At 39.1% G+C, this 26,142-nt stretch overlaps 1 protein-coding gene and 1 long non-coding RNA gene across 3 annotated transcripts in view; one reads left to right on the forward strand and one right to left on the reverse strand.

The window, feature by feature from the left end:
* The window catches only part of LOC124534769 (A disintegrin and metalloproteinase with thrombospondin motifs 7), a 60,904-nt gene that overhangs the window by 16,322 nt on the left and 18,440 nt on the right, over window positions 1–26,142 (forward strand). Inside the window, exons 1-4 of one of the 2 annotated variants that reach the window (XM_047110781.1) lie at window positions 6,734–7,181; window positions 7,361–7,717; window positions 13,626–13,842; window positions 25,128–25,290. In XM_047110781.1, the coding sequence (XP_046966737.1) occupies window positions 7,540–7,717; window positions 13,626–13,842; window positions 25,128–25,290 (558 nt within the window). In that variant the 5' untranslated portion in view covers window positions 6,734–7,181; window positions 7,361–7,539. Of the gene's footprint in view, window positions 1–6,733; window positions 7,182–7,360; window positions 7,718–13,625; window positions 13,843–25,127; window positions 25,291–26,142 lie in introns of those variants that run through there. The other variant, XM_047110780.1, reaches the window with a different exon arrangement.
* Window positions 889–16,266, reverse strand: LOC124534770. The gene is made up of 3 exons (XR_006966759.1): window positions 16,074–16,266; window positions 2,739–2,938; window positions 889–1,247 (listed from the first exon to the last, which is right to left on the reverse strand). It is a non-coding gene; the product is annotated as an uncharacterized LOC124534770 (long non-coding RNA).

Genomic DNA, 26,142 nt, shown 5'->3' on the forward strand with positions numbered 1-26,142 from the left:
GTTATTAGTAATAAAGTATTTTATAAGGTAATAAAATATGGAATGATAGTAGTAACGACATTAATTTTATACTAAACATTGTTTGCAAAATATGCAATCGAAAGTAAACTATGAAATACTTGTTATCTGATGTTTCGGAGTAACAATGGAACCGAAAGTCGCATTTGATGGGCGACCCGCGATGTCGTCCCACGACTGATGTCTATTGATTTTATATTTAAATAAATTATGGTAATCCAGCCAGCTGGCCGCCGGGCGCCGGCGCCCGCGGGAATAGTGCGCCTCCCACTTGCCATTGATTTTTATTCGTGTTTAAGAAAATTACCATTAATTAAACAAGTCACGTTATAGTCTTTACTATGGGTAAAAATCGTAGGTTACGGAACGCCACATCCTAGAAGACGAATAGTATAATGCGATACCATATTACGAGAGCAAAAGAGTATTTTTAACAAAAGTATATGCAGTCACTGAAAGATAACAAAATAAATTTGCTGTATTAAAGAGCTGAGCAATCGCTGGAAATTTATAAAGATAATGTTAAGATAAAGCTATTTTTAGGCGCAGGTTTATGTAAAATTTGTGGTTTCTACTCGTAATATATTTTAAATAAAGATATGCAAACAAATATTATTGTGCAATAAGTTTCGCGCCGGCCGCCGCCGCCGTTCGGACTCGCACTACGCCGTCTGCTAGCAGTCGTGCTGTCGTCGTCTTTACTCGTTCCTTTATTGAAGACTTTTTATATTTGCGAAACTATAGGTTTACATAACTTAACAGTTTTTGTAAATCAGCAACTTTATTAATGCTGTTTTAGTTAAAATAAAACCTTTAGAACAAATATTGTACTTATTTGATATGGATTTTATTTGATAAGGATTTGATTTGATTTAGCACTAATTCACAATAAACGAAAACTCTCATTCTTTCAGAACAAAATGAACAGTGTGTGTCCATAAATTTAATTAGAATGATCATTTATTTCTGTTTTTTTTAAACAAATATTGTTAGTCTCAATTCATCACCATCATCCTCCTGCCGTTATCGTTGGCGCAGCATGTCTTCATGTTCCACAGTTCTCAGTGTGACGTCATCTCACGAGTAACATTCTTTCCGGCCATACCGTCCATCGCGCCTGGCTCTCTTCCACTTCCAGACATCTTTCCTGCATTCCAACGCACGCACCTCGCACCTCTCGCAGTTCGAGCTCGCCTCTTACGTCCCGCCGCCCGTCCGGTGCGGCAACCCTGTCCATTATTAGTTATTAGTTAATCTCAACTAAATTTTCTGTATATATTTTACAAATTATCCACAAATATTTCATGCGTCGCTTTCCTAGTCTGTATATTACCGAAACCATACAATTTATCCAAATAAATTAACAGATATGTCTGACAAAACAACAACATTAAAATGCATATGGCTTTGAGTTATTAACTTAAATATTATAAAAGCAGTTTCGCACTAGAATCCGGAAAAACCAAATAGACGTTTATAATATTAGTTTGATTGAATAATTGTTATCACGGCGTGCGTTTTTATCGTAAGTACGAGTCCGAAAGGAAAGCGACACTAGACAATGGGCAGCATTAGAGGTGTAACCGGTTGCTTTAGCGAGTTAAAGGTTACGCGGCTCCTGCGTCGCGTTACAACTTCATTTGTTCTGAATATGTTTATTTAATTAGCCTCACGACGCTTGCCTAATACATATATCGACGAGTGTTTAAAGTTGTTAGCGACTTATGTTTCCCACATGCTTTAATCGGCTTATGTACTTTCGTTAATGAAAGTACTTCATTTTCACAAATGAGGTAAAGAACTTCATATATTGAGTTTAATATTTATCTCGTATTAAATATATTTATAATTCAATCGATGAGGAGAATGTACTTGAATAATTTAGTTTATTAGGTATAGCTATGCGAGTAGCAACGCTCAGGTTCCTATTGATATTAAAGGAACGACTATAATGGCTGTTCTATTTCTCGAGTAGCTGCAGCTTGCACAAAGGGTAATAATCCGAGCCGGGCTCGTCCGGCGCGGTGACGGCAGACGAAGCCGCGGCCGGCCGGTGACGGATGCCCCGCTAAGGCCTTGTTCTAACTATAGCGTGCACCGACTTCATGATTTCACCGTCGCACATTTTCCCACTGTGTGCAAACATTTTATATTTTCTTGTTTCAAACCGCTAATTGATGTGTTTTATTGTTCTTCGAATACATTTATTTAATTTTATAGTTGAGGAATCTGTGTAATTACATCGGCATCTCGCTATGTTCGGAGCGACTAATATTGAATGTCACCATAAGTGTATTCTCCCCAACGTGCCCACAAGCACGCTGAATATCGCCCGTATTCATATGTTTCACAGGATGTTCAACTTTATTGTTTATTTAAACATCAACTAAAAACAGTTGCATTACTGCTAAAGGAAAACATGCAAATAACTTTCAGAATGTGTTTACTGGACATCAAAAAATGTTTAAATTAGGTAAACATTTAAGCAACATAAAGCATCAATAAGCGCAACATTAATTACATGCGCATACGCATAAAAAAGTTAACGTGCAGTAAATCTCGTAAAATTTAAAAACAAAACCCCGTTAAGCTTACATAAAATAATTTTATACGAGATACCAAATTTTTTACATTGTCTGTAATGGGACATAATTTGCTGTTTCTTATTATGGATGTTTAAATGCTGTTTTACTGTCTTTATTGTTTAGTGCTGTACTTACATTACATATTCTTGAGACGGGGCCGAGAAAAAGCGGTGTAGACCATAATACGGGTACCAGTCGAGTCCGACTGCGCGGTGATCGTGGGACCGGCCAGCGCGACGCCGACGCCGGGCGACCCCAGTGGCGCCGGGCCTTTATCGTCTCGTCTTAGCGAACCTTTTGTTACTCATGACGTCGTCATTGCGTACTTTATACGGCTAAAACAATAAATGTACTTTGTTAAAATAGACTTTCACAGGAAGAGCATTATATTATACTAACAAAAGATAAGCGGAGTCTAAAGTAAACACGCTCCGTCAGTCATCGCCGAGATAAAAAGTTAAAATAACCAGAATCAATATTGTGTCTTTATAACAATCCTTAAAAATATAAACATGTTCATTTGATGTCACGTTGCATAAAAAACGTATGAAATTATCCGAAGTGTAAAGCGCTACGTAAGTTAAATTATGATTTTATTGATATCGTCTCGGAATTTGTAATTGAGCCTCGCAGTGTTACGATTTGCACCGCCTTACCGCCGGGTTATGGCCGGACGCCGGACTACGTTATGGCTTCTTTATAGAATTACTCTTAAAAGCTGCATTAATTACTCCCCAATTTATGCAATATAGTTGTGGGTTAATTCTAAACTAAAACTTTGCCACTTATTTTCGCGGACGTTTGTAAGTGTACATGTGTGGAGAAAAGTGATTTAATTTGGAACATTTTGTATGATATAAATAAACGCTAATTGCGTTTGCAACCTAAACGAAACTAGCAATCCGTCCCGGTTTCGCTTGGGCTTGTATTGGCATTGTATTTTGTGCTGTTCTTTAAATCGGCAGACAAACGTTAATAGTCGAGCCTCAACCGTTAGCGAATTTATTGTTCCTAATATTTTAAATATTACGAATTAAAATCGCAAAGCGTAAAAATGGCAATATTTTTGTTACCAGGTTTAATACTTTGTAACACTTAAAGTTCCCACTTCATGAGCACATCGTACATGCTGTCCGTGTCTGTAAATGTTTTGGGCACCTACAAATCTGTTCAAGTTTTGCTATTCATAATTTTCTGTCTGGCTTCGTCGGTATATTAAGTATTTTTGGAGTTACACATACATACTGTTTAGACGATATCAGTCCTGAAATTATAACAGTACTCAGTATTGTTGTGTTCCAGTTTGAAGGGTGAGTGAGCCAGTGTAACTACAGGCACTAGGGACATATCATCTTAGTTCCCAAGGTGGCACATTGACGATCTAAGGAATAGTTAATATTTCCTACAGCGTCATTGCCTATGGGTGATGGTGACCACTTACCGTCAGGTGGCTCATATGCTCGTCCGCTAACCTATAACATAAAATATAAGCTACAACAACATGAAAGTTGCATATCAATCGGATCAATCGCTGTTATGAATAGAGAAAAACAGACAGATAAAAGTTACCTTTGCAATACCAATAAGTTGATATCAAATACTATTTGCTGTGGACTTTTGTTGAATAAGAGAAAAGTATTAGTTTGTTTGTGTGCGTATATATAGATGACCTCTCTCAAACGCCGCGCGCCGGCCTCAATGAACACTCCACTCTAAATCTCCCTTATCTCTTGTTTAACGAACACCGGTGGGAAGAGTTTGATTCTAGGACGTACGTCATTATTAGTCTAGACTCAAATCGGGTCAGCGCTGAGATTAAGCGCTGTACACACACCGATATCTCTGTCGCTGATAACGAGATACTACGTGATACCGGCAACTCGGAGAGTTGTAAAGATTAAGATAAATCACGCGAAATGAGATGTTATTATGCAGACTTAAAAACTGACGCCCGAGATACAAGTTTCAATTTATATTTATGTTGCTAAGAAATTACTTCGGAAATTGAACTAAAATATTAAAAGAACATTAAATCAAAGCTAAACGGGAACTGACAACCTTGGGATGCATAAGTAATGTAGAGGCATCCCTCTGCATTATCGATGACGCCCAAGGAGAGAAGTCGATGACAATGTAGAATGTAGACTGTGCGCGGGATGATTCGAGAAGGACCGGAAACTATCGATCGCATGGGCAAATTTCTACATTTCGTAGGTAATTCAAAGAAAATAACTTTTATATTCAGAAAAAAATATTACGAAAACATTTATTCGATTTCTTCGTCAGATAAATGTTATCCAAACAAATTCTACCATTATTTTACGATTTCCGTAAATTTCACGTAAATGTTCGTTAAAACTTTGTTATTTGGGTCACTTTCAGAAATATTGGACGTTAAAAAGAACACATAAAAATACATTAAGAGTGCGGTGAGGCGTACTAGCACTTAGCTGGCCGGCTGGAAATAGGCGAAGATATAGTTTCCTGTGAGAATGCTAATTGAAATGTAAAATTATTAGAGATCTCTGAGTTTTGTTGGTTCTCACTTACGTTTATATCTTTCATTAAGAGCTGATGTGCCCAACACGTGTTCATTAACCGAAGACCGCGGATCCACATCCGGCCATAACATATGCCTTGTTGTCCTTTCATTGTTCCCGCGCTCCGCAGAGAAGGAAACATCCTTAGACAACTTGCACGAGTCGAACGCGTTCTAAATCTAACTGTGGGATACTTTCAAGACTTGTTCAATCACGATAAACTCCCTAAATTCGACTTAATATCATCATAACGGCTTTTGTTATTTGACGATGAAGGACGTTCCAATAATAGGGATAGAGTTTACAAATAAACTCGTGAGCCCATTGTGATTCCATTAAAAATATTATAACATAATACGAACATCCTAAATATACAGTAAGATACGGTAGGAAGTTGAAGACATCTTATTCTTATAGACAATATACCTTATCGGAATCGGATTTACACAAGTGCGTCGGATAACAAACGCACGAGTATGTAAACCGAAGTCGATGTATTTATCGAACGTGTCCGCTGTTGGTAAGTAGCAACAGCGTGTAAACAGAGCAATACTTGCACAGATGAAAATACGGCGAGCGCGCAGCCGCCGCGTGAACATTACTAATTATTGGAATAATTACAAGCGTGCCTGTCAGGTCTAAAGAGCGCGGTACAGTTTGTACACGTCATAAGGTCGTCAGTACGATTCAGTAGTTGAATATTAATTAAATGTGATCAATTCGCGGGTTGAATAAAACAAGAAAAAATTGCAATTGATATTTCCGCAATTGACCTGTATCTCGATTATATACAATGGGCACAAACTTACCTCACCACGTGCGACTTACCACGCTGACGTGACCAACGTCACGCATCTACAAACGTGGATCTGTAGTATTCAGACTTTGTTTAGTTATAAAAAGTCCACTAAGCCGCTTCTGAAATCTGAATGACAAATAATCATAGGATTGAAGGAGCTTATTGTCGATATCTCAACGGGCAGCGCGTCCCATCTAGAGACAAAATAGAACTTTACGTCACGGCCACGCGTAAAGCAAATTACTAAGTCCCGAAGCTCCGAACTTTGAAACCCCGAACTCCGGATTTAATGACATGTCGTGGCGCCGTGCGTGCGCCTCCATTCCTAAAAAACAAACAGAAAGGAGATGATATTACCGAGGAGCCGCGTCGCCGGGCGCCTCCTTATCGCCGGCACGTGGGCCCTGCGTCCCACCTTTAGCCCTTTCAGAACTTTTATTCCTAGAATACGTTTACAACTCCACAAACACGTCTGCTATGTAGCGCTACGCAACGACGGTGTGAGTATGCTATTATTTCAACTGGGCTTTAATGAGTGCCGACAGTGGTAATCATATGCCGAGCCATTCTTTATTTAAGGTTTCGTAAATTCCCATAGCGCGACTTTTAAAACATACGCATCGTAATAAGAAAATTCTTTGACCTTTAGCCATAAATTACGTGTTTTGTAAACGTTTGTTTATGGTAAAACATGCATGTCTGTCAATCAAACCCATTTTGGTGATCGACAATCGAAGTCTTTACCTTCTTAAGATATAAAAGAGCTCCCGAACTGTTCGGCGCTGCAGTCGAGCGCCCGCGCGACTTCTTTACGGACTCTTTGTCTCATCGGTTGCGTAAAGCTTACAGCATTTCAAATTCGTTTATATTTATTATTTTCTCGTTCGCTCGAAGTAAATGAACAGGTCTCGTCGCCGTGCGCGTCGCGCGCAACGACATAATTATAATATGTGTATACACACAAGCGGGTGAAGTGTGAGATAAAATTATCTACCTAATAACGAAAATTATGTAACACATGGTACCACTTTAGAGATAGCACCTCGACTCGACGGGCGGGCAGCGCCGCGCTGACAACTCGCCTCGCGTATCACTCGCTCGCTCTGCCGGAGCTCGGGCTTCGTAAAGAACTAAAATTGTCTTAACGTCGGTAGTGGATTACTATCCTGAGCCTTGCGTTACAAAGTGAAATTGTGCTATAATTACATCGTTACATGGTGTAACTGCAATTAGTGTAGTGTACGTAAAATTTACATCAATTTTATTAATCGTTATAGAGATCGATACACTCATATTTTCATTGACTCCAAATCCTAACTTCGTATTCCGATAAAATCCCAGACAGTAATTTTCGACAAGCGTATATTTAAGGTATATTTTAAGACATAATTATAAATCTTTATTCATTTTCCTTGCAGGCCCATTATAATGAGAGTGCACCCACACCGGGGACTAGCAATATCGATATCGAACTATAAACACAAAATATCAAGCTCGTGTTCATAAGACGCGCCGCGACCGTTGCGAGGGCGGGAAGTGGATAGCATGTCCACTCCGTAGCCAGCGGCGAAGAACAGGGGCAGCATTGGTGCCGAACATGCGTGCTGGTGTCTGCCGACCTCTCACAAAGATGGATGTGCGGTGTTCGATATTCAAACTTGTACTATTTCAAATGGTGGTGTGGCCGTGCGGCGCGAAGCATCTCCCCGTGAGCGCGCCGCGGGTGGAGCTCGCCGCCGACGTGCAGCACGCCGTCCGCGACGCGCTGCGATCCGGTGAGTCCTCCTTATTTTATTTATATATTTTACATTCCTAAAATATTTCTACTATTTACAAATATCATGGTGTCATATTATTAACAGTCATACTTTTTTAATTATTATATTTTTTTCTACCTCAAATGAAATTACTTATAAATAATAAAAATAAATTAAATTATTGAAAATTGAAATTACAAAAACATTTGAAAGCAATTCGATATGCATGTTGGGGCTATTAATGTGACATCCAAACAAGATAAAATAATAATACACGAATCCCAAATAACCGTAAGCAATTAAAATTGACGGATGGGGAGATAATGTGACCGTCGAGCGTATAAAGCTGTAAACCTAATCTCGGGAGTCGTCTGCGCCCGCGACGTTGAGATGCTGATAATTGGATTCGAGTCCCGAGGGACGCGGCGGCCGAGATTGCCTTCGAGGGATTATCTGCTCCGTGTCTGTGGGTTTAGGATTAGGTCTGCGTCTTGTCGCTCGCATTCTTATTGTAAATACGTCTTGTATTTAAATCACTTTAAATGCTAAATATAAAATTGTTAATTTAGACGGATGGCCTCGTGCGTCACTTGTTCCTTTTTTAAATGTTGCTTGGATACGTTTAAACGATCTTTCCGGGGTAAAAGTATCCTTGAAAGGTTTTACCGTCTCATGTTCGTGCGCAGATGGGGACTCACACGTAGGAATAGTATGAAGGTCGCCGAGTGGCCGAGTGTGAGCGAGCGTGCAGATCTTTAAGGATTTGTATCTCACGTTACAGTGTCGCGTTACTAAATCGGCTGAATTGTCGGATTCATGTCTATTTTAAAAACTCATTTTATATTTCAATGTACTGAATTGATTACTACGTCGTCTTGTCGATTCTCGTCCCTCGATCGAACGACTGCACGTAAACAATTCAACGAAATGAATAGAAACAGCATCAGGCTATAAATAGGTTCGATCTACTCTCGATATAACGAGCACAAATTCTCACCGATGTTTCAGAAATGAAGTAATTACTTAAACGCAATGCAGCAACATAGTTTATTCTCGATCTCAATAACATGTCGAAAATAGACCGCGGACAGCACAGTCCGGGGCAAACAGAAAGCACGCACAAATGAGGCATGAGCGCAATGAAACCAGACCATAAAACAGCAATCGTTGGCATGCTTTACAAAACAAACCTATTATGCAAACCCTGCAGCCATCCAGGCGGGTCGTTGAACTGGTCAAACTCATTTCTGCGATTTAATTATCAAATTAATTTCTACAATGACCGATGCCTAAATTATTATAGTGGTTTATTATGTAATAGAAAACAAATCTAATTTTCGCTATGACATGACAACTTTCAAGGTTATTTCAATACGAGTACAATTATTTATAATTTTTTTTATCATAAATGTGTGATAATAGTCAAAATTTATCACTGAAAGTGTAAAGTATAACGATCTGTTCTTATCAAACTGTATCAATATTTGCAGAGTAAATCTTATCTTCTATGGAGAAAACTAGCGAATCTTGGTCAGTGACGCGAACGGTGACGTCAGCTGTCACTCGCCTCGCACAGATAACAGATAATATCTCGTTAGATCACGATACTTAATGTCAAGGTGCGACTCGGATGCAGATTAACTGTTTCAGTAAAACAAACGGCGTGTTTGACGTTCAATCGTATGATCATTATTACCCGCTCTGTACCAGTGAAGCCAGTTAAGGTGAACAAAGTAAATGATCTCTGACAAATCGATGTATTGATAAACATATCAACTCTTCAGATACAGACAATAGATTCGGTTCATCCTAATTTTCTCCGCGCGAAAGCCTTAAAATCATTAGTTCTTGTCGCAGCGCGCATAATACCTGTGTTTACTTACTCTGATTAACTACAATTAAGAATGATGTAACTTGCTTTATCATATTATACAAAATTAATCTTCGCGAGTTAGCAACGTGTTTTTTTTGTAATTGAAAAAAATAATAATAGGTACGTACATACATGTATCGACTGTATACGTATTCAGTCGACTGACTGTTTACGTTTTCATTCAGTACTCATGCGAAGGAATATTATTGAACGCAACGCAATTTATGGACAGGTTTCTGCACAGAGAGTTTTTCTAACAATAAGAAAGAAATCATTGGATATAGCTCTATACAGTATTCCATATTAGGCGATGTTTATGATTGCTTCTCGCTGCTAAGCGACCCGCGAATTTAATTAAAAAAAATAATGTTTGGATTGTAGTTAGATTAGTTCATGCAACTACACAAGCTCTCCAGCCTCATGATATTAAAATATTGATACACTCGAACAGATAGCGCTGCGTGACGGCGTCACAGCGCCGCGTCAGCAGTTGTCACTCCGTTGGAAACGCGTCATTAATGTTATCAGGGCATTGGAAACTGCATATCCGTTACAAACTTGCCTGTTGTGTAATTACTCACAAGTGTAAGACTTTTGGATGTCGAATGTAAAGGGCGATGCTTTGAATGACATGCAACGAATAGCCTCCGAGCGAAACGTCGTAATTGTAAACAATGTAAACGACAGCGTATTGTGCCAAATCTTTGTTCAGAGAAAAGTGAAGCAACGTTTGTTGTCTATGTTTTCTTTATAAATGTCCACCCACGCACGGCGAGGTCGGTGCTCTGGCGACGCGACGCGGGCATGTAGTCCGGTAGGGGCGGCACCGGGGTAATAGACAATAATTGCTGCCAAGCCCCTCGCCGACGAACACGCTCGTGAGCATTCGTCTGGCGCGAGGCACCCACGCGGCCGCCACAAAAACTATATCAACTCGTGTAATCGACACTCATTTTAATAAGCCTCGGTATTAAATATTCCTCGTCGAAACTTCACAATGTGTTCAATATAATCTGACGTTATTTTTATTTCGTCTTCAATCATTTCGGGTGTTATCATAATACATTATCTAAGCGTGTTTTACATTATAGGTTTGTGCTCGCGCGAGGTAACTAATGTGTAATGACTAACTGATAACCTTTTGCGTTTTCGTTATTTTTATCCTGTTTCTTTAAACGATGAGTCGGTCCACATTGTTTACATAAAAAAGACTATTTAATCGTAATTGATACCGAGGTTTTGGCAACGTAAGGTGATATTAAAAAAAGCTAAATCAACGCGTGATACTGGTTCGAAATTTTAAAATTAAACATTGTATTTAAAATAACAGAGATGCCCTCACTTGTAAGGAATGGGAAAAATGTGAGGTTGCAAGTGAAACCTGTGTGGCCTTACTAGTGGCGGGTGTCGAATGACTAGCGTTACGCGGTGCTGACTGCTGACTGCAGCTGACCACGCGAACCTACTTCTTAGGAAATTGCTCATATGATCACCGGCAGACTTTTGGATCTTTGACAAACGCATCAAGTGTAAAATACAACCAGCGCGTGTACAGTCTGGCGCCTGAGATTATATTTCTATTTATTTATCATAGTGATGCGACTATTTTACGCCATGCCGGGGTAAGGTAGTCCCACTGCTCCACACATAACTGATGGACTGATGGTATATAATTACACTGCGGAGTGGTAATAAATAGTAAAAAATGCATTAAAATTCTGGTTAAATTTCTTGATACGGATCCTGAGGAGCTCGTTACTTCACGTACCGGCCCAACGTAAAGTCCAAATTAATAATCACATTTCGGTCAGAAGTGTTGTAACGTCCACGTACGAGGACGATCAAGCAAATTACAATTTAAAATTGAAATCAAAAGCAATTTGGATACAGATTTAAAACCAAAACAACAATCTATAATTACGTTTAAAATATATATCTATCTATTTATAGAAACTTGATTATGCGGTAATCTTTAATATTGTTTTTATTTCAATATTCAATCAAAATATTAAATAAAAACTGCTCGATTATCGTCGTCTTCAGATTCAGAATGCAGGTAACGAGAAGAGCCGGCCAGAAACTCGAGAGTTATTATTCGTCTATAATTAAAATAAGTGTTTTAACTAAATTTTCATACATAGTGTAGATAAGTGTACTTATATAACAACGCGCTTTTAATCATCTATATTATTTTGTATAGAATAATATTTATTTTGAAACACCAGTACCAGTAGGTACATGTAAACATCATTCTTCTTAAGACTTACCTCAAGAAGAAGATGAAGTAATTTCTTCTTAAGGACAAAATATCTTATTCCATGAAACAGTATATAGCAGGTGTATGTACACGTGGAAGAATCTCAGTAGAAACAACATATGTATATCACGTAAGGTGAAATTATAAACACCCGAAGTCAATGGATATGAGCTCGTGCTCTTCGGTTGAAGCGTGTTGTCTGAGGAGGCAGCTCCGTTGCGCTTTGTACTGTGAAAAGCAATGAGTGATATTTATTTCTCAGGGCGCGACAATGACCTGGAGTATGATCTTCATTTTCTAAGTTGACATTCATTGTTTCATTAACCCCTATTTATCGTAATGAGTAAAAATAACGCTAGAACACGTTCGCAGTAATGTTTTGATAGACTTCGAAAAGAAAGAATATTATCAAACGTTAAATCATTCGATAGGCTTAATGTGTTGGATGGACAAAAAGAAAGACAATATTTGACCTCACACGACATTACTCGTTGATAACAACATATATTAACGTTACGGATTGTTTTTAATAAAAAAAATAAACGATACTTTAATTGTAACTACGTACACAATATCATATCATTAACTCGAACAGAATATTTACAAATAATGGAAATCAGCTCCGTTCGCTCGACTTCAAACAAGACTCACATTATTCACCTCACTGAAGTGCTATTTTCCCCAAACAATAACGCCCGCTGCGTTTATAATTTATACAGCTATTGCCAAAACTTACGAGACCGTTTGAAGTTTAACATTTATCCTCCTTATCCTTTTTATAATTATTAAACATTTTACAATTACGGATTGCCTAACTCATTCTATACGAATGAGATATTAATACTAGGTTTTCTCTCGGCTGTATTATTATAGCACAAGTTTTATCTAAAATAAAAAAATGCAACGTACGTACTTATAAAAGCCTGTTGTACATTTTTTATTATTTGAAGTTAATTAAATAGTCATTTTTGCGTCAAATATGATAATTAGTTTCAAAGTATTTGTTTACATTGGGCACGGATCATTATCGAACAACCTTAAGAATAAGGTTTTTCTTGAAAACAAATATCTCATTAGACGCCAAATTTACACTTAATCGGATAAAGCGACCGTCGCATTGGCCGTAAATCTTAACTCGGACGTAAAACAAATAATGAGATCCCGCTGTCGAGCGATGCCATCCCACTAACGACATTACAAATGTTTTTTCAGAATGTTTGTTATGTCGCTATTTCTGTCACTTGCATATTTTTAGATGACTTCGCGTTCCTAGAAAAACGGAAACTATCAAAATATGACAGCATTGACCTGCACGAATAACCTCTTGCGTTTACATTCGGCGCGTGTTCGCCGCCGATGATGCAAGCCGTAACACGACCTCGGCCGTAGCTCTGACTGTACGCACGCCGCCAACGGCTTAACCCATCTGTCACATTCACACCGGCTCGCGGTGTGCGCGCTGTCGCGCTCGTCGCCAGGAATTAAACCGCGACCCACTCATCATCTATCAGCCCCCAAATATTCTTATGTTCCGCGGCAATAGCAAAACGTAAAACAGTATTCACGCAGATTTTAATTATTTTAGCTTAACTATTATATATAAATTAGCCGACTCGACAAAATATGTTTTACATAGTCTCAGTAGCATAGGTAGATTAAAGTAAATGAGAACTCAATGTTGAAAATATTGAAAAAGGATGATTGCTATTAAAAGGTTTCTTAACGAATGAAGTCGAAGCTGCTACTTCCATATGTACACGCACAGAAACACCTCAATGAGTCGCTTCCCTCGGCAGGCATCTACTCGCACCAGCACCTGGACACGTCGCAGGCGCAGTTCGTGACGCCCGTGAAGGTGACGCGGGACGGCGCGCTGGTGTCGCACGCGCTCGAGCACGCGCACGCGCTCGGGCACGCGCGCGCGCGCCGCGACGTGCGCGCCGAGCGGGACGCGCCGCACGCCCTGCACTACAACCTCACAGTCGACGGCCGAGACCTCAGGCTAGACTTGAAGTAAGTTCCATTACACTTCTTCTGCTATTACAAAATGAGGAGCTATGCTTCTTTCCTCTAGCTGCTTGGAGTTGCCTATTCTAACAAATTATATAACTCATACTATATGCATTGTTTTAGTTTCGTACATAAAATGCAACTTGTCCATAAAAATGCGCCCAGCGATAAAGAATATTCTAGGACACTTCGTAACACGTTGACGTAGATCAACACGGCTCGAAGCGGCAATCGCGCCACTCGATATAATCCGTTGCACAGATAAGCGTCAATTTCGCGTGTTGTGCATTAAATTTGAAGAGAGCAGTGACCGTGGCGGTATCGAAGTGACGCATGTGCTCGCACGCCCCGCACGAGAATATCAAAAGCGAAGTGTATGGCGAAGCATTACCAAACAGTACATTGCTGATGATAACTGAAACCGTGTAATATTACATGTGACAATATGACAGACAGACAGACGGTCAGTCAAACGAAGTCCGGCCGCGCCGTGCGGAGCGGTAGCTCACACTGCGCCGCGTCACGGCCGCGTGCTCTTCGGAATATTTGTCTGCAAAAATAAATGACTTTTTCCTAAAGTACTGAACAGTATTTTTTCACAAACAAGCATGCAGTTAATTTTTATGTTCTGGGCAAGGCGTCACATTCACAAATTACACTGAGGCCTATTCGCTGAAATTTGGATTCAGTAACAATTGTGAATTGACCAACGAAAGATAGACTAATTTTAATTCAAACTAATATTTAAGGACAAAAAAGACAATCTATTTGTGGAAAAAAAATTGTCCTCCTTTTACTTGCAATATTTTTCTTGTTTGAAGAGGTGCGATTATTGTAGTTACCGACACATACATAAAACCAGTATTAAATAAATTTAAAGAGTCACACATACTCGAACTATTAAAGTACTAATCGGTTGCATCGGTTAAATGTGGGTGAGGCAGACGTGTGCACCGTACACACGTCTACAACCGTCAATTTCCATTCAATAATATTTTACATTTCGTTACAAATCAAATCAAATTCATTTATTAAATATAGAATATTTACGCTTAGTGATTATCAAATTAAATCGCCATTGCCGACGGTGCGGAAAAGAAAGTAACGCAAATAATATTTAAGAACAAGATTAATAAGTTACAGTATACGAAATTTCTTCGAAATCAAAGCATTCGAGCGTTTATCATAATTACCCGATTTACTACACGAGTGCGATCGTGTGACGGGGGAGGAATAGCAGCGCTTCAGTCGCAGATCCCGACTGCTGAGCGCGCCACTCCGCGGTCCCCTTTCCCGGAGAGCCTTACGAGAGCCGAGAGCTCTCTCAGTTTCGTCGCGATCTGTTATTCCCGCTTCCGTTACTGTTCGACCTTCTCGTGTATTTGAACTCGTGTCCGCTATCACCGACGGGTAAAGTAAAAGTAAAGTAACAGCCTGTACATTTCCCACTGCTGGGCTAAAGGCCTCCTCTCCCTTAGAGGACAAGGTTTGGAACATATTCCACCACGCTGTTCCAATGCGGGTTGGTGGAATGCACATGTGGCAGAATTTCGATGAAAATCGACACATGCAGGTTTCACCGCCGAGCACGAGATGAATTATAAACACAAATTAAGCACATATAGTGGTGCTTGCCTGGGTTTGAACCCGCAATCATCGGTTAAGGTACACGCGTTCTAAACACTGGGCCATCTCAGCTGCCACCGACGAGTATTCTCGTATTTATTTCAAACGCCAGTGACTTCATCACCTTATCGTGGAACACGTTCGTTTCGCATTAGATCTCAAATTAATCAAATATATTTATCTCTGACTACGAAGCGTTTCTCTTTGCGAGCAAAGTATAATTTAAATTAAAAAATCAAGTTAATCATCGTGATATTTTTCCATTATGTAACGCCCACTCATGTTTGAAATGAATTCATCATGCGAACAAACTTATATTGATATCATAAATCAAGATTAATGATATCGCAAAACGCGCGGTACTTCCATCGTGTGAGCTTCGTCTTAATATTCGCCGGCCAAAATTGAAAGTGAAGTTATTTAAACTTAAGAATACGCCCATTTCTCATTCAATTTGACATTAGATGTATATTACATTAGTCTGTTTTACTATATTCCCCGTACAGAGTTCAAACCATTTAATATAAGAAAGCAAAACTAAACATAAAAAGACCGATCAAGTTCTAACGTAATGTCACTAATTATTGGTCTTGTAAATGTTTACTCACACTCTCCTTATTTAATCTCCTGTAGCTCGTCGTGTATTACGCATTATTATAAATTTGTCGTCCTTGCGACGCCGGATGCAAACTAACAAAGAGTTGCCAATTTGTTTCAATAAGTGAACAGCGAGTAACTTCCTGAAGCGGAGCGCACACCGGAACCGAACGCTAATGACACCGACAAAACACTTACATTAACACTTGACCGTTAGCTATCACAGACTATGCGGAGATAATACTCGATCTATCTTATCGACGAATTGCTTTAGGTACGTCTCGTCTCTGTCATTTTTCTAATTATTTTATTACTATTTTATAATAGTTAAACAATTTAAAAATGAATCATTTTTTAAATAAAAGGAAATGGACATCATAAGCAAAAAGCGATTTACTGTGTATAAAGTTGTCGATTTGTCTTTATAAAATAATAGCATTAAACAATTTGTTTATTTCAAACCTCGGACTCAAACGGTGTCAGGGCACGCTTAAAAATCCATGTTAGTAAAAAAAACTAAAAACAAAAACAGGATCAAAAAATATTGTTAATTTTAGGAACAGTGTCATAAATCAGAAACGGTAAAAATATATGAATAAATTAAGATCTCGAGTCGACATTCTTTCGAACTTAAATGTGTAGAAGTTAATTAAGCAATTAAAGCGAAAAATATTAAACATTTATCAAATAAGATTCCGCAGCCCTGGCCTCGAGACGACCGTTCCACTGAACACCGAGCGCCGACTTCCAAGGAATAAACATAAATCTTAATAAATCCGCCTGTCCGTCTGTCGTCTGCTTGAGGGACACGCGACACACACATCGCCATGTTGTATGTTCTTATCAGCACTCAGGCGAAGTCAAAGTCAAAGTCAAGGTTTAGAGTTTGGACTGAAACAACGAACACTCACGAGTACGGGCGAAGCCTTTGTTGTTACTGTCGTTAGCAGTGGTTGTCATCGCTTATTTATTGTTTATTGTCTTACGACGATGACTTTATGACAAACATATAAAATATACGCGCGCGCGATTATTATATCATTCTTATTAAATACTTTTATACAGTTAGGCGTTCCACGCGGATAGGTATTCAGTGCAATGACCTATCATATTGTTATTTATCAATTGCACACAAGAGCAGAATATGATTAGTATTGGTATAGGATAGGATTTCCCACATTTAAATCAATCTAGTTCGACCGTGTGTCGTGTGTAGTGAAGCGAAACGATGAACTAGTCTGCAAACCGATGTTCACGGCGTCTTACGGATGAAACCTAAATCTTTTAAATAATTTGTTTATACAACAAAATGGACGCGGGATGCAGAGCGCACCACATCCTTCGCTATTTGTTTTGGATACAAGAATATATTAATTTCGTACAAGCGGTTGGCCACGCGCCGAACACCGCACTGATCGCGGGAGCAGTGCTAATAAATTGTACCAGCTATTTCGGTGCACTTTTTTCTAAACTTTAGCTTTTAACTACGAGATTCAAAGTACATTATGGTGTACAAAATTATTTTATGATTAAATTGCGAGGCACTTGTACGAGTTACACTTGGGAATAAGCTGGTCAAATGATTCCATCGTGTCTCGGGAGTTCTCTCCTAATTTTGTGTGTTTTAAGAATGACTTCAATCGCGTCAACTCGACATGCAAGACCGACATCAAACAGAACGCTGACTTTTCGATTGCAATCGAATCGATTCGAAGCAGTCTTTGCCGTTCAGCGGTATTTTCATATTCTGCGAACTTAAGTAGGATCGGTGCTCGGGTACGATTTAGCTAATGTTCATTTTCTAAGGAATTTGTAAATTCGGATTCGGATCGGCCAGATCATATATAATGATGAGAGATAATATATAATGTACTAGCAGACCCGGCCACGCGTTGCTGTGGCTGAGTGATTAAGGAAGGATTTAAAAGACAAAATTTAACACAAATTAAAAAATTTCGTAACTTACAATTAATAACAACAATCAACTTTGATAATCAGTTTATTGTTATTTATAAATCATTGAGGCCATTAATCGAAATGAAAACTATCCTATCTCTTAAGTTGGACCAAATTACACATAAATGCCAAATTTCATCAATATCGGTTGAGTTGGTGAAGAGTTCACTGGGAACATACATTGTGACACTGGATTTTTATATATTAAGATACGTATAATTCGAACTTGTGACCTGGTGATCTATCGTTCTATTAAGCCAAAGGATCACTGACAATTTTGAATAAGTAGTAGATGTTACACATATAATATATTCCAATAACATTCGAATACGACGACGAATCGTTATTATTATTAGTTATTTCTGGCGGAGCGCCCGGCGCCGCGGCGCAGCGCTGTGTTACGGCGAGTGTACGAGTATGATTGATTAACCTATCGGAGATTCAAGGACTGTGAGAACGAGTGAAGTGAGAGGTTAAGCAAGTATTTAAGTTACGATTACATAGCAATGTGTATTACATACTTCAAATAAGACGAATACATGCCTTAATTAAACAAGAGTACAATTCACGTACCGTTCTAGTCGTATCTAATATCCTTAACAACAATCGTTTGCCTTAGACAATTAAAACACGACTGCTGATACCCCGGACATCCAAACATTATTAGTCATTACATTATTTATAAGGCCAGTTGTGAAACTCAGCGGAGTTGGCACAGGCACCGAACCCGCGATCCTCGGTCGAGGCGCTCTGATCCACCTCGGCACTGGACGTTGGTATCTAGAGGTACACATTATAACTTCTTCAGGCAACATGACAAAACTGCAGTTACACAATTTCACTGATAGCTTAAGCTGTAGCTTGTTATCTTGAGTTCGATTTAATGAATTCCCGATCTGGTTCCGAGCAGCATTCTTGTCGCGAATAATGCAACCAATGAAAAGATACAATCGATACGACTCGGTCTTAGATGAAAACAGTCGGCGACTTTAATATAAGCTTAATATAGAATATTTGAACTGGGTATCGCCCAAACGAATAGCTACGATCTAGAATATGATACTGATGTAAGTGAATATGAAACACGCGCGGAGCCGGGCGGCGTCGACGGTGCGCTCTTGGGCCGCGGCGCTGCCGCGTGTATCGGGCTACAATTTGATTAATTAACAGATATATCATTCCGCTCGGCTGCGGACGTTAATCACCGTAAAAAAGAATTGCCGAATAATATAAAGGATAAGACATAAATGAAAACATTCACAATATTGCTAAGTACTGTTTTAAATCATTACGAACTTTCAAATTAAAGACGAAAGGAAACATTCGATCAGAAATATGGAACTCAATAACGAGAAAAATAAACTGCGACGACTCGAGCTCAACCTCGATTCACGTTTAAATATTTCATTGAATAAAATATAAACACTTCACTCCTCTGATTTCATGCCCTTATATGAGCTCTCTTTAGATTTTCTATCCGCTCCGTGGCCCTTCTTAGGTCACGAGAGATTCCCGGCGTGAGGTAAAATCTACTTATTTATTCGCCGCACACTTTATTGAAATATTTCCAATCCTGTCAATCGCTTGACCCCGCCTTATTTGGTACTCGGCCTCGTTGAAAACATATTTTCTTTGAGTATTATTGCGTTTTCTATTTAAGCGAGATCTCAGTAATTGTTTCTCGAAGCTGACAATATAATCCCGGATGCAAAATTGGATCACTGAATACAATAACGAATAAATACATATTAGATCGACGCAAAATAGCTCGTCATAATGGCTCATTGATCTTTTCGTAGTGTTCGTGCGACACACTTTGATGATGTGACATTATACGAATTATGAATTACTTCGTTGAGTAACAAATCTGCACTTTATTTCTTTTTATGACGCTGTGCATCTTAACCAACAATTTAACCAGCAAATGCCCCACCGCTGGGCTAGAGCCTCCTCTCCTTTTGAGAGGTTTTGGAGGAGCAACCGACCCTAACGGTTAAAGCACGCATTGATGCATACGATGCAGCTTTTACTGTGACCGACAAAGCTGCTGTAGGCTAAATTAAAACGCGTACTAAAAATTATACTCAGGCAATAAAATAATAAAACTGTAATTAGTGTCATTGCTTACGTCCCATATAACACGCAATTGTGTCAACCTCTTAGCGTAAAGACGAATTAGCGCGTCGGAAGACCCAGTTTAGATAACGCTGGCACAGTTTACATTAGGGCTAAATCATTGAGTAACTGCAGTGCACTGGGGATCAAAGCGGAGGCGCCGCGGAAGCGTCGCGTTTTCATGCAATCAGTTCTCGGAACGACGGCTATCACTCGCGCTCGTGTGACCGCCGCGCCGGGCGACGCATCGCGCTACCGAGAACTTACCGAGAACTTACCCGTGCACTTTTTTACGCATTTCATACAAAAATGCGGTGATTACGCACTTTCTATATCATAACCGCGACGGCCGATTCCTACATGGCAGCATGACCTACAAAATATAGCAAAACCCAGCTGTACATAGCACACAGGCGCGGTGGACCTTCACGGTGGCGCGGCCGTCGGCGACCAGGCGGAATATTGATGGATGACTAACTTGTACACGAGAAGAGTTTTTGTACTCGAAGGTACAGCCCGTACCCGCGACCTCGTTCGACATCTACTCGTATTCAGGAAACCCAGATACAATGCTCATGCATTTTAATGGCAGTGCTGTAAAAACTGATAATTTGAAAGCCGACGTACGATCGTCGTTGGAGATCGATTCATACATATTAATATGGCAATTATTGCAATACAATGACTGGGTGCCGCAAATTGTGCAATTGCCCATCACGGTCGTTCGGGCTTTTAAAGCCTACATTTTATTTAATCGACGAATTATAATTGTTAAGTGAAATTATTTTTTACTTCTCAAATTTGTACGCCTTTGTAACGTGAATACAACTTGTGATATTATAAGGTCAATGTTAAAATTGTTTATGCATTCGTCGGCGCGGCGCGTCAACGAGTGCTTTGTATAAGACACGACAGCCATATACGCGTGTAGCGTAACTGTATAAATACATGTTATTAACTTCGATTTACCAACTGCGTCCAAAAAAAGGCTATAACGGCAATAATATACGATAGCTGCGTTTAAGGTATAAGGGATACTTGGAAGAGCGAAGGCGTCAAGCTATTAATATTAAATTGATTTTTTGTCAGGTCGCATTTAAAAAGGAATGCGGCTCGAGAACTCCGTAAAACATTAATCGTTGTAAAGCTAATGGTAGTTAAATTGGCGCCATCGATAATAAATTTTCGCATTGGTAACACTGGTCGGGCACAGCGCGCCTGCGCCAGACAGGTTATTTGTGCCGGGCTGCAGCTAGGCTCGATATAAGTCATATAACTTCTCAGTATTTAATTCCTTTGTCAATTTGTACTTTACTAAAAAAATAAAGCAGTAATAAATCTACAACATTCCAACAGATTCTGTGGCGCGATGAGTTTTGTTTCCGTGAACATTCAAACTATCAATTCCAACGCATCCAAATTACGCATCTTTAGAGATCTCTCTACAGATTCGTCGAATTTTTAAATATTTTTTATGAAACTAAATTTTGTATACGTTTTGTTGTCGTAGTCACAATAAAGAGAATTGTAAAACTATGTGATTCAGTTTATTAGTTTATTGTTTAATTAGTCAGACATAACTAGAGTTACAGTTGTGATTCACAAAGAGAGTAGATTTCTCACGAACAAAATATTTTTAACGGTCTCTCGCTATGTATACTGACGTGCGAATGGACTTCTTATATATGGATAGCACGTGGACACCACTGGCCTCAGGCGATCTCAGAAATAATGACCATGATATGAGGGATGTCACCAATGCGCTACCACACCTGGTGACAAAGATATTAAGACTTTATTTTTGTAACAATATACAAAGCACCGGGTCCACTCACTCAAACCGGAACACAGCTATGCCAGGTACTTAGTAACAGATGAACACATGAGCGGGGGCTACCTACTCCTGCAAGCGCTTCTGCACAGCCTTATCACAAAGTAAAAGGATATTGTGTATTCCAGACTTTATTCTGTATAGAAAACTAATAATAGTGTTACAGTTTAAAATTGAAATAACTCTGCAAAATGGGAAACTCAGACGCAACTGTAAGGTGTGAAAACAATTTCCAAATCTAATTTATTTGCCATTATATCTGTGTTGTAAAATGAAATACGATTGTCAGAATCGCCTTTCTTTCAATACAACTACATGACAAGGTCCAAGTGCGAAGGCCTCGTAAAAAGCCAATAAAATAAAGGCTTCGCTCCACAGGGCGCCGGGACCACAGCGCCCGCAGGACTTGCATCTGCTTTAGTGTGGAGGTCCGTAATCACGTATCGAAGCAAGACTATTGTATTTCGTCTACGTATTCCTTCCTCTCATTATTTTCCCATATAGCAATATTGGAAGAAAATAATGTGTACGATCCGATTAGAAAGAGATGCGCACAGAAAATATACACTGCTGAACTCTGGCCACGTGATCTCAGTTTACATATACGTAGTTCGCCATAGAATATGTATATACTCGTACATCAGTAACACTACGATCGTATGCGACTCTTAATTTGCTTACAATCTTGAAAGTTAATATTGTCGTCCATAAAAAATAATGTTCTTTTAACTTTTTACTACCCCACAACAAAGCGTCGAGTTCTCGGAACATGATCTTGAAGCGCTGGAAATTTGGACGCTTGCCATAAATATTTATTATATCATTGAATTGTCTTAGTCGAATAGTACTAGTTCGCAAACAGACGAGAGCATCAGTGACGAGTGGCTGTCGTCGACGCGTCGCTGACCGACGACGGTCGGTAGGCGCGTGCTGTCTGTGTGACATCTGCTCGCTGCAAACGTCACAGACGCGTATTCGTATTCGGCCGACCATGTTTGCGTCTACTAATTGCTGTAATGGATCTTATCTGCGCGTTCGTCGCCACTCAAACTGTTTGCTCGCCGATCGGCAGCTCACGTTCCCCAAGGCTGTTTGTTCGGAGGCAATTACGAGACTTTAAGTATGCGATGTGCATTCTACTGTATTAACTGTCAACTGTGTTCACGTGAAGCCGAATGCTATTTGCTTGCAAAAAGGCTTCCGCTTGCACTTTATCATCTATCGGACGGCTGGACGGCGCGGCCGCTCGACTCGCGCGAGTCCGCTGGAAATGAAGTCGTAATGTTATCTTCACCTTTTCTGTCTCCGTTAATAAATCGTCGCATACCGAGTCTTCTGTCCGATATCTAAAGCTGTTCGTGGCAATACTCACTCGATAAATCTTGACCGCATGTTAACTCGAAATCTACTTTTTATGGTCGTCGCCATCGTGGCCAGATGCCTTAGCCGATATGCGTTTAAAAGTGCAATTTATTGCTCTCGGCTAACATTGAGCGTGAAACATCGGTGCTTTTTAGTTATTGCGAATATTTTATATTAATCACTTAAGAAAATTATGATTTTCCAACCAAGTTTATAATTTTAATATACATATACCTACGTGAAATCGTAACTGCAAATTATTTAAAGAATTAAATTAATCGTTATTACCACGATCAAAATGAACTCTGCTAAATATTTAAAACGTAAATAAATTTAAGAAGAGCAAGAAACACGCTGCAGTTGTAATTCTTGTGAAAATGTTATAGTTCGCTATAATCTGTCTATATAAATAAAGGTGAATGTTTGTATGTTTGCGCTCCATGCGCTCCCGAACCAGACATCCGATTGTGATTAAACTTTTTGGGTCATTCCGCGAACATCCGAGCCTGATCCTAGTCCGAAAAAATTACCACTATAAACTACTTCTATAAAGGTACCAATCAGTCGAAGAAAACGTTATTACAATAAGTTTTGTTTCAATGATAGATATCACAATAATGGGGAGAGGTTAGGTGAGAACAAACGACATGAGCAGGCGGAAGAGTTCCAAAAAGGAATCCAAATCGGCATTTTGGGATTAGTTCCGCTTGTCTTACGACCAAGTAATTAAAGAATTGGAAATCCCAGATATGGGAAATAATATAACCGTTAAAATAGCAATTAATCAAACGAGCTTTTATTTAAGTAATAAAATGTTATATTGCGGCGGTTAAGCAAATATATTAAATGCAAGAAACGTCAGTTGGAGAATGCTACAATAATGAACTTTCTAATTAAAAATCAATTAACAAATAATTGCGAATTTTAAACAACAATTAACATATTTTATGATCAGAGTTTAATTCGGATTGTAAGTATAAACGATTTTATTCAAACGATAAACCCTACTCAATAAAAAACACAAATTTGAATTAAAAAAAAAGTGGCAAAATTGCTGTTTTATGAAATAAAAAGATTTTAGTAGGTATCCGATCGCTTATAATATAATTAACTTAGGCCTTACAAAACGTGTCTTCAAATGATACACTAAATATTACATAATGTAATCATATGAACGCTCGTGCTGTTAAAACGATTGATTCCAACAACGTCGACGCACCGAACGCTCCAATATAGTTTTATAGACGAATAAAATATTTTTACGTCTTAGATCCAGCCATTGAATTTTATAACATCGTTTTTCGACGTTAAATGCATCACATGGTGTAATTACTGCAGAATGCGACTCGCGGCCAGCTCCCCGTTTATACTGGTTACGTGCTTCGGCGGAGGCTCGGCGTGCGTGTAGCTGCAGCCTGGAACCAGTACCGCGGGCTCACGGTTTATAATAAATACCACTTTATTGTGTTGTCACTATAGCATTCTCTCGCTGTATTTACGGTACATGTTTCCATTGTGTAGCGCGCGTTGGAATTTTACACTTGCAAGTTGCGAGCCCTCAACTCGAAACTTCCTCGTTTCTTATCTGAAGCATCTTTTAAACTTCATACACATTTTCAAATTGTTTAGGATGAGACGCAGCATCGTCGCCGAACTATTGACTGTTTGTCAACCGACCTGTAGAGGCATGTATCGAGTTGGAAGTATAACTCAATGACTTCATACGATACGATTTATCGTGTAAGTTAAGGTTACGTGTCCACGTTTTAACGACATGTTATTAATGAAGTATTTTTTACAGGCCTTCAGTGACATTCATAACACCGGCTTTGGTGGTAGAGAGGCACAGCGCGCGCGGGCGCACGCGCGACCGGCCGCAGCAGTCGGCCACCTCCTGCCACTACACCGGCTCTGTGAGGGGTCAACCCAAGTCCAACATTGCCATTTCAGCCTGCGATGGAATAGTAAGTCAAATCCTACGGAACAAATATACTAGTATTTTAATTAAGTCAAACTGTAAAGAGATTAAAAGTGGCGAGGTCTTATCCGCGCGCCACTGAGTTACTGTAAGCTTCGTTTTTGTTTATAAACTACAATAACATTTTGCGATATTTGCCGTTTGGCGTGGTGAAATAAACTCAAATTAAAGAGATTAGGAAATCAGTACAGTAATATTTGTCTGGAAAGACGAGTGTGACCGAGTAATTATAAAATATCTATTAATTGAAAGTCGCGTATTATAAATTACGGCGTTATTGTACGTACTGTTCGATGAATCGTAGCCCCGTGCTGAATAATGTTTATGCTAACGATTAATCTTTTAAAGACGCCAATTGCTACAAAAATACCGGCAATCCTAAACCGGCCCTACACTGGTGCTCGTACCTCCGTGCGTGCGGTCCGCGCTGGTTAAATTCTTCAAGCAAAATAAAACCATGTCTTTTCGTCTTTGAATTCTTACTTTTATTTATAATCAGTCGTGTTAATTACGTTTCTATCTAATTAAATATTTTAATGAATTCCCCAACTAATTTTACAAATGGAACTCGATGCATATAGTTCAAACCTAGACAGCTCGTGTGCTCCGAGCCTTAATAGTTATTAAATGTGAGGTTAAATAGAATATAAAGTAAGATATTACATATTATTTATCTCATAAATTCTTTTTTTAGGTTTCAAATGATTTCCTGAATGCGTATGAGTAGTATTTTATTATTGTTGTAATGTGTTATCTGATCGCGGAACTGTTTTTTTTTCAAATGTGCAAAATGTTGTTTTATAATGCTAATATTATAAAATTTTATTTTATATAGTTG

Source organism: Vanessa cardui, chromosome 13 (genome assembly GCF_905220365.1).
Source record: "Vanessa cardui chromosome 13, ilVanCard2.1, whole genome shotgun sequence".
Classification (NCBI taxonomy): domain Eukaryota; kingdom Metazoa; phylum Arthropoda; class Insecta; order Lepidoptera; family Nymphalidae; genus Vanessa; species Vanessa cardui.